At 63.3% G+C, this 8,825-nt stretch overlaps 2 protein-coding genes across 2 annotated transcripts in view; one reads left to right on the forward strand and one right to left on the reverse strand.

The window, feature by feature from the left end:
- Nucleotides 1-3,846, forward strand: part of NECAB2 (N-terminal EF-hand calcium binding protein 2) — a 66,765-nt gene extending 62,919 nt beyond the window's left edge. The window contains exons 7-13 of the mRNA XM_032701403.1: nucleotides 883-1,001; nucleotides 1,131-1,210; nucleotides 1,793-1,849; nucleotides 1,947-2,059; nucleotides 2,385-2,462; nucleotides 2,827-2,918; nucleotides 3,066-3,846. Coding sequence (XP_032557294.1) covers nucleotides 883-1,001; nucleotides 1,131-1,210; nucleotides 1,793-1,849; nucleotides 1,947-2,059; nucleotides 2,385-2,462; nucleotides 2,827-2,918; nucleotides 3,066-3,094 — 568 coding nt within the window. The 3' untranslated portion in view covers nucleotides 3,095-3,846. The remainder of the gene's footprint in view (nucleotides 1-882; nucleotides 1,002-1,130; nucleotides 1,211-1,792; nucleotides 1,850-1,946; nucleotides 2,060-2,384; nucleotides 2,463-2,826; nucleotides 2,919-3,065) is intronic.
- Nucleotides 3,775-7,107, reverse strand: SLC38A8 (solute carrier family 38 member 8). Its single transcript, XM_032701402.1, has 10 exons — nucleotides 6,913-7,107; nucleotides 6,309-6,507; nucleotides 5,931-6,084; nucleotides 5,688-5,792; nucleotides 5,330-5,387; nucleotides 4,949-5,063; nucleotides 4,706-4,853; nucleotides 4,421-4,620; nucleotides 4,198-4,249; nucleotides 3,775-4,059 (listed from the first exon to the last, which is right to left on the reverse strand). Exons 1-10 carry the CDS (start codon nucleotides 7,105-7,107, stop codon nucleotides 3,963-3,965), a joined length of 1,323 nt encoding a protein of 440 aa, XP_032557293.1. The 3' UTR covers nucleotides 3,775-3,962.
- Between the last annotated feature and the right edge of the window lie 1,718 nt (nucleotides 7,108-8,825).

The following is an 8,825-nucleotide window of genomic DNA, read 5'->3' on the forward strand; positions in this document are numbered from 1 at the left end:
GTGGGCCTGGTTCATAATGGGGAGTATTGTAGTTGTTTTCTCACTAAGATAATAGCCAAAAAGAAAAATAAGTCCCCCAAAAAATCTACCTCCTGCATCCACATGAAGACAAAGAAGTGGCCTAAAAAGTACCAAAATAAAGGGCTGAACGCCAAAATGCAAAGGCAGAGGTCCAAGCTTGAAACACCTCATTAAATTGTGATTAAAATAAATCTCTGTCTGTTTTCACCTAATTTCCTGCCTATTGACAGGGGATTATCCAGCACCAGCAGTGGGATTATTGCACAGCAGAGGGATGTTCCTGCCACCTTTATTGTTGTTCTTGCTTCCTTATCTTGAGGATGTTCCTTGGGACCAGATCTGCACATCATGTTTCCCTGCGTAGGGTTGAGTCCACACTATCTGATTTTTGGGGCCAGCAGCAGCCTGGGCACTGCTCCTGCAGCACCCAAGGAGTGTGTGGGGTGGCTGGGAAAGGGCACCTGGCAGCTGTGTTTTGGAGGAGCCAGGGGAGGGGCAGGAAGATGCTGGCTGGTGTGATGCCTGTCACCTCCCTGGCACTCACCCCGTCTCCAGCTGGGAGCTGTGTGACCACAAAAGATGCCAAGAGGAGCTGGGGCTCCTGGGCACCTTGGTCAGCTAGCACAGAGCTGCTCCTGCTGGAAGGGACTCTGGAAACCCTCTGAGCTGCTCAGCCTCTCCCTCTGTGGTTACAGGAGGGAAGCCTGCACTGCCTGGTCACAGTGTGGGCACTGCTGCTCTGCAGAGGGTCTGGCATCACTGGCAGAGCTGCCAGGACTGTTGGCTCCCTGGGGCTGGCTCGTGCTGTGCTGGGCGTGCCAGCTCTGCCATCCTGACTGCCCCTGTGCTCTCTGGCTGCAGGCACTACCCCAGCAAGGCTGGCCATGGCCTGAGTGACCCCTGGTACGACAGCCCTGTGCCCAGCTACGCTCCCACCACCTGGGTGGTCCCCAGAGAGCACGGCAAGACCCTCCAGGCTGGTAAGTGGTGGCTGCCTGGGGTGGCTGGGAGGGCTCAGGGATGGGACCTGCAGTCCCAGCAGCAGCACGGGGCTCTCAGGGAGTGCCCACGGTGCCCCTCACCCCATCACTGCCTCCTGCTCTCTGCAGGTTCCCCCGACACCAAGGCAGAGGGGTTGGAAGGGCAGATCAACAGGCTGGCCAAGCTGATTGGCAAGCTGGAGGACAAGGTAAGGGCCAGTGTTTCCCTGTGTGGGACTGTCCCTGGGGTGTCCCCACCGCCTCCCTTGGGCCAGAGGTGACCAAGAGGTGGCCATGCCCATCCCAGTGCTGTGGTGTGCAGGGACCATGGGTGGGAGCTGGGCTGCTGGTGGTGCTGGAGGATATTCTTTCTGATGAGCTGACAGCAGCTATGGAATGTGGAACAATTGACTGTGAGTGTGGTTGCCAGAGGAGCTAAGACTGTGCCAGAGCTAGGAAGGGTGAGAGGGCAGTGAGGAGGAGTGGGTACCCCTGGTCCTGCCATTCCAGGGACAGTTCAGGGACTGTGAAAAAGTGACAGCTGTTTTGGGGCAGGGGTGAGGACGTGGTGTTGGGGATGTTGGCTGTTCTGGGAGCTCAGGGAGCTTTTGCAGAGGGTCCTGACTGCAGGGCACAAAGGTGCAAATGGCTCTTGGAGCTGTCCCCTGCAGAGAAGGGGCACAGCCAGACATGCCAAGTGCTGGGCACAGAAACCCACTGGGCAGGGGACAGAAACCCACAGGCAGCCTCAGCCAGTCTACCCCCCAGCGCTGCTCCCTCCCCTTTTGCAGACGCTGTGGTTTGACCTGCACCAGCGGCTGTCGGACAGCGAGAGCTCCGCCTGCACGGTGAGTGTGCTGACCCCCGGGGGCTGGGGGTCCCTGCAGCCCCAGGCTCGGGTCCCTGTGTCCCGGGGCTCACGTGTGCTGTGTTTGGGGCCGGCAGTACCTCCTCCTGGTGCGGAACGAGATGACGGTGTCGCACAAGCACCTGGGCGAGTTCTGCAGCTCCCTGAAGCAGTACCTGAAGAGCGTGGCCGGGGAGCGGGACTGCTTCCAGTGGGTACCACCGGCAGCTGCACAGGGGGTGCTGGGAGGGCTGGGGGGCGGCAGAGGATGTTCAGCTGCCCTTGCAGCAAAGGGCACCCCCCCGAGTGAAGGACTGGGCAAAACAGCCCAGATGTGGGATGTTTTGGGATGTGGTCGTGCTCGATCACCAACACCCCTCTGCCCGGGCTGGGGAGTGCTGGGCTGGGGGGCTGCCCCTCCCTGGGCTGTCAGGGCTGGGTCACCCCTCGGTAGCCCAGCCTGCAGCACATCTGTGGCTGCAGGGGCCGAGGATGCCCCGTGCTGGGGGCTCACCCCCTCTCCCTGCCTGTGGCAGTGTCACCGCGGTGAAGCTGCCTGATGGGGTCACCTTCATCGTCTACGAGTTCTGGGAGACCGAGGAGGACTGGAAGAGGTAGGAGAGGGGGTGCAAAAAGCCCGGTTTTCTGGTAGGATGCTGGGGTGTGGAGGGTCGTTGGAGCTGCTGAGCCCCTCGCTCTGTCCCCTGTCTGATGGCAGGGCCAAAGAGCTGTCTGTCTGTCCTGGGGCTGTCCCTGTAAATGGGACAGGGGCTTGGGGTGGGTTTCTCTGCACCTCCACCCGGGGATGCCTTTGCATGTGGGAGGCATCACTGTCCTGAAGTGAGGCAGAGTGCTGTGCTAAAGGGGGGGTCAGTGGGATTGCTGGCACCCAGCCCCTGCCAGAGCCCACGGAGCTGTGGGGGGCTGGGATGGTGTTTCTGGGGTGGGGGGGTCACCCACTGTCCCACCCGGACACAGGCACCTGCAGAGTGCCACCTGCAAGGGCTTCCAGCACGTCAAGGTGGACACGCTGAGCCAGCCCGAGGCCGTGTCCAGCGTGGCCGTGCCAGGTAGGAGGGCAGTGCCCTGCCCTGGGGGGACCCCCTGGCAGCCAGCCCCACTCCAGTGGTTGGGGGTCAGGGGTGGGCAGGGGGCCTGGGCTGGCTGGGTTGGGGTGGGCTGGGCAGGGGTGACCCTCCTGTGCTGTTCCCCTGCAGCTGCCTGGTGCACCCTGAGCAGAGACTGACCGTCGGTGCCGGGGGGGGCCAGACCGGCCCCTCTGCAGGGTGGCCGTGACCCCCCTGCGTGGTGGGGAGTGGGTGTGAGCTGACTGGAGTGAAGGAAACCCCCGTGTGTGTCCCCACCACCCCATAGAGTCCTCCCCCAGCCACCCCATCACCTGGATCGTCTCTCCTTGGCATGAGGTGGTCCCTGGGAAGGGAAGGTCTGTCAGGGACGGACTGGCAGGGTTTGGGGAGGGGGACATCCCCCAGACATAGGCAGGCAGGGATGGGCAGGGTGCAGGCATTGGGAAGTAGAGGTGGGAGTGGGAGGCTGGAGCCCCCCCTGAAAGCAGGGAGTAGGTTGGGGGTCTGTGCTAGTTCCCAGGGCCACCCAGGGAAGGGGCTGGGGGAGTTAAGGCTGTGCCTGGGGCAGTGTGTGTGTGCCTGGGGGCGTCAAGGTGGTGGCAAAGGGGGAGTTATCCCTGCTCCCAAGGCAACCGTTACTCTTTTCTGGGCAGGGAGGGTCCCAAGGGGTTTCCTTGTGCAGTTGAAGTGAGTGCCTTGCAGGCGTGAGGGTGGCTGTCCCCCCCACCCCCTTCCTGGGCTCTGTACTTCTGTCTGTGTGTCTGTCTGTCCGTACCCATCCTGCACCCAGCCCCCCGTGCACGGGGGTCCCTGGGGGTGTGTGGCACAGGACCCTCTCTGATACCCTGTCCTGTCTTTATTAGCCACTGTACAACGGGGCCGTGATGCCAAATAAACGCGATGGGATCCAGTGCTGTGTCCGGGGCTCTGTCGGGGCCGTGGGCTGGGGGAGGCGGTGGAGGGGCCATGGAGGAGGGGGCCGTGGAGGAGGGGTGCTGGTGGGAGTCCCGGTGGGGCTGTGAGCCCTCAGCGCAGCAGCCCCAGCACGGCCAGGGCAGCGCTCTGCCCGCAGACAAAGGCACCGCCCAGCACGGAGAGGACACCCCAGGCGATGAGAGCAGCCCTGTGGGGACACCAGCACAGGGCCACTGGGACAGAGCTGACCCCAGGAATGGGCCACTCCCTGTGCCCCAGTGCCCCTGGGCGTGGGGCTCTCTGCAGGGTCTCACCCCCCACCACTGCCAATCACACAGAAACTCACTTTTTGCGTGGTCCGAGGCTGCGGGTCCCGGTCATGCACACCAGGCACAGCCCTGCTGTCAGGGCAGAAGCTCAGCCCCTCTGCCACAGCACCCTCGACCCAGCCCCACTGCAGCATTCCCGGCCCTGCACCCCCAAAATGGGGCCAGGACGGGCCACCCACCACCCCAGTGATGCTCCCGGCTCTGGCAGAAGCACTTCCCCCCCCCACTGCCTCCTCTTGCCTGGGAAGATGAAGATGAAGAAGGCACTGATGCCCCCGATGAGCTCGATGACTTTCCCAATGTCAGGGACGAAGAGGGCGATGGCGAGGGTGGTGCCCATCCAGGTGACAGTCAGTGCCACCCGGCCCCGCCGCTCCTGCGCCTCCGACACCGCCGCGGCCCCGCGCTTGGGGGCTGCCCACAAATCCTTCACCACCGACCTGCAAGAGGGGATCAGGGGGCTTGTGGCACCCAGAGGAGCTGCACTGGCTGGGGGGGACACCCAGCCCATCACCACACCCTCACCTGCCCAGCAGCACCACGATGGGGTAGATGGTGACGATGGAGACGCCGAAGAGCAGGCGGGCGACGATGACGAGCGGGTCGTTCCCGGGGTAGGACATCAGGACATCGGAGGCCACGGCCTCGCCGAAGGTCAGGTAGCCATAGAGCCCTGCTGACAGCGAGGGGGGAGCCCGGGGAGGAGGGGTGAGCCATGGGGAGGGCACCCTGGCACAAGGAGGGGTAAAGGGTTTGGTGCTGGGTTACCCGTGAGGGAGTAGATGAGCAGGCAGACGAGCATGGAGAGCACGGAGACGGTGACCCAGTGGGAGAAGCTCTGGTTGCTCATGCTGCTGTAGATGGCCACACACGCCTCGTGGCACTGCAGGGCAAGGGGGGATGGTGCTGGGGCCCCATGCAGGGACAACCCCCACCCCCAGCATCCTCCCTGTCACCTACAGGTGCCCTGCCCTGCTCTCTCCCATCCCCAGGGACTTGCATCCTGCCCTGCAGCCACCTCTGGTGACAGCCACAGGTCCCCTTCCCTGCAGCATCCCCTTCAAGGGATGGCGTCCCCACGGTCTGGGATGCTGTGGGAGGCTGCCAGCACTGCCCTGGCAGCTGGGACCGGGGGCCAGGGTGACCTACCTGGAAGCCAAAGCAGATGGTGGGAATGACACTGAAGACAGAGGCCCAGGAGGAAGACCTGTGGCATGTGGGGAGGAAGCACAGAGCAGAGGGTGAGGCTCACAAAAGCAGAGGGAACCTCGGTGGCATAAATTGTGCAGCCTGGATGCCACCATGGGAACCTCCTCCACAGTGATTTTGGGAGAAAGGGGAATTTCTGGGGTGAAAAATGGGACTGGGAGCTGCCATTCACCTACCACTACTGCATGCTGTCCCCAGCTCCCCCCACCCCACACACACACAGGGCCCGGGACCACCCCTGCCCCACCTCCAGCCCTGCCCCACACCACTGCTGATGTCACGGCCCAGACCCCCTTACCTGGAGGGCTGGGGGGGGCTGGTCAAGCTCAGGCTCTCTGCCTGCAGGTAGTATTTCAGGATGATGACCAGAGTGAGGTAGCAGGCAGCCAGTGTGCCCAGGATGCTGCCAGGACATGGCAGAGGGTCAGCACACAGCTGGGAGAAAGGGAGGGGGGTCCCGTGGCCCTGCAGGTTCCCAGGAGGAAACCTGGGGTACAGGGTACCCAGGGGTGAGCCACCCCAGGGATAGCCCAGGCAGTACCTGGAGTACTTCTGGAAGCCAATCTCCCTGGGGACAGAGAGTGGGAAGATGACGAGGACACAGAGAGCAGAGAGGGTGAAGCGCTGGTCCACGTACCAGGGGGGCAGCTGGGGGGCCCCGCTCAGCGTCCCGTTGGGGTACAGGGAGTCGCACACTGTGGGGGGCAGTGGGGGTTCAGCTGCACTCTGAAAGGTGGCCCAGGGGGGTCGGGAGCATCACACCATGGCAGGAGCCCCAGGACCAGGGAGCTCCACGTCCTCAAGAATTTCCAGGAGAACCCCGGGCTGAGCAAAGCCCACCCTGGGACCAGCTCCCCCTCACTCCCGAGGGCTGCCGGCCTCAAGCAAGCCCCAAACGCGGTGGGGGAAAACAACTCACGTTTCTCCAGCTGGTCACCCACCACTCTCAGAAGGGCCACGGAGATCATGAAGAGGTTGAGGAGGAAGCAGAGCTCACAGAGCTTCCCCACGGCCGCCCCGCACACCGTCCGCACCACCCCCTGGTAGGTGGGCTGGGCGCTGAGAGCCGCCGCATAGCCCAGCACGGCCAGCCCGCTCACCAGGAACACCAGCGAGCCCTGCGGGGACAGCACCGGCAGGAAGCACCTCACCGACCCCCCGACACCCACGGGGACCCAGCAGGGCCACGACCAGGGCCCAGGTCAGCAGCCAGATTGCCTTGTGGCCCCGGGTAACACGGGTCAGCAAACGGGTGGAGACACAGGGTTTAGATTTGGGGTTTGGAGCCATGTATGGGAGCAGACACCAATTTGATTTTAGGTTGAGCCACAAGCCAGCTACAAGTGTGGCTTCAGCTGCAAAGGGCATCCCCTAAGGCTGCTGCACCCCTGCCCCAGGGGTCCCCGCCAGCTCCCAAACACCAGAGCAGGTGAACCTCCCTCTCCAGGCCATCCCATCCCGGCGCCGCTCGGCTCCCTGTGCCGCAGCCCTTCGCCCCCGTGTCCCCCCGAGTGCCCCCTTACCAGCTCCACCAGGAGGGCGGGCACGGCCCCGCCGGCTCTGCCGAAGGCCCAGGGGAAGCTCAGCAGCCCCGCGCCCAGCGCAGACTTGAGCAGGATGAAGACGGCGCCGGCGGAGGAGAGCCCGGGGGCGGGGAGCGCGGCGGAGCCCCCCGGGGCGGGCAGCAGGGGCCGGGCCTCGCCCGCCGCCCGCTCCATCGCAGCGCTCTGCGGGGCCGTGCGGGGCTGTGCGGGGCCGTGCGGGGCTGTGCCCTCCCGTGCCCTCCGCCGGGCCCCCGGGGGCGGGCGCGGGCAGCGCGGACCCCCCGCCCCCGCGGGCAGTGGGGAGGGGGCGGCGGGGGCCGGGCAGGAGCCGCCCGTGGGAACCCCCTCCCAGGAGCTCACCCACGGAAAGCCCCGTCCCGCTCCCACCCCGGCGCGGGGAGCGGGCATCGTCCCGGAGCCCGCGGGGTTCCTGCACCGCCCCGGCTCGAGAGCCGCGTCCCGCTGTCCCTGCGCGTCCCCGGGTCTCACAGAGCTCGTACAGACCCCGCAGCAGCCCCAGCAGCTCCGAGAGCAGCGCTGGGGCGGGCAGGCTGGGGGCTCCCCGCTCCGCCTGCGTTCTTCCCAGCCACGAAATTCCCACCACAGGGCTGGGGCCTCCCTCTTCCTGCTGTGTTCACCCCATCCATGAAATTCCCACCACGGGTTATTTTGGAGCACCCTGGGAATGGTGAGGGAAGGCAGCTGCATTAAATGCCCTTCAGACCGTTTGGCTGGTGGGCACTCCCTCACTCGTTGGGTGCAGGATGAGCCCAGCACCCCTCCATGTCTCCACAGCACCTAAAAGCCCAATGGCACTTTCCTGCACTGAGAGACCTTGCAGAGGAGCCATCCCACCCCTTGCTCCACACAGGGGAAGGGGTGCTGGGACACCAGGATGGAGTGACTGGTGCCACCGGGGACCCGCAGAGAGGAGGCTGCACCCGCAGGGGTGAGGGGCCCATCCCCAACGTGGGGCACAGGCAGCAGCTCTGTGCTGCTCCCAGCACCTGCCACTGCCCCGGGCTCAGCACACAGACCCTGGCTGACAGCCTCTAATACATTTTTGATTTCCCAAACATGTGCCCTTCTGATCTCGGTAAGACGGATAAAGAGACTTTAATCAGCTGCTCGGCGGAATTATGGATGGCTAATTGTGCCTGCCACCTCCATTACATCTCTGCCGCCTACGGGGCTTATATCCACTTAGAAGGGCCCTTCCAGGCCTTCATTAGCTGCACACCAAAGGCTTCGGAAATAATTGGCCTTTACGACTTAGAAATTGGCCACTGGGCTGTAAAATACCAGCCACTGGGAAAGGCTCTTAATTCGGACTGGGGCTTTGATACAGCTTGACTCTGGTTTCAGGGCTGCAGTGGAGCTCTAATCTCTCATTAGTGCTGCAATGAGAGGAGCAAGACTCCTCATTAGCACTGACCTGAGCAGTGACAGCTTTCCAGTCTCCCTCTGATGGATCAGAGGACCTCAGAGCAAAGGGATGCAGCTCCTCTCCCCCGATGGCACAGCAGCCCCAGGCGGTTTCTCTGCTCAGTGGCTCTGGGCTCCCTCACTTATATTGTCCTCTCTTTCTCCCATTTATCTGGGTGTTCCAGGCCCTGAGCTGCAAGCTGTAACCCAAGGGTCCCTGTGGGTTGGCAGCTTTACCTGCTGCTGTGTCCTCTTGGCAGGTGGAAAAGGGGCTGTTGATATGTTTTCCACATTATTGTCTTTGAAGACTGCCAAAGGTACAAAAATGCAAATGGACAGTCCTCGTTTTGGACAAATAAAAACACCAGCCACAATTACACTTTGCTACCTGCAACCCTTTCTGAGGTCTGGTCCTTGAGATTTCACACCTTTACTGAGAGATCTTTTGCAACCTGGATGACTTGCAG

Source organism: Chiroxiphia lanceolata, chromosome 13 (genome assembly GCF_009829145.1).
Source record: "Chiroxiphia lanceolata isolate bChiLan1 chromosome 13, bChiLan1.pri, whole genome shotgun sequence".
NCBI lineage: Eukaryota > Metazoa > Chordata > Aves > Passeriformes > Pipridae > Chiroxiphia > Chiroxiphia lanceolata.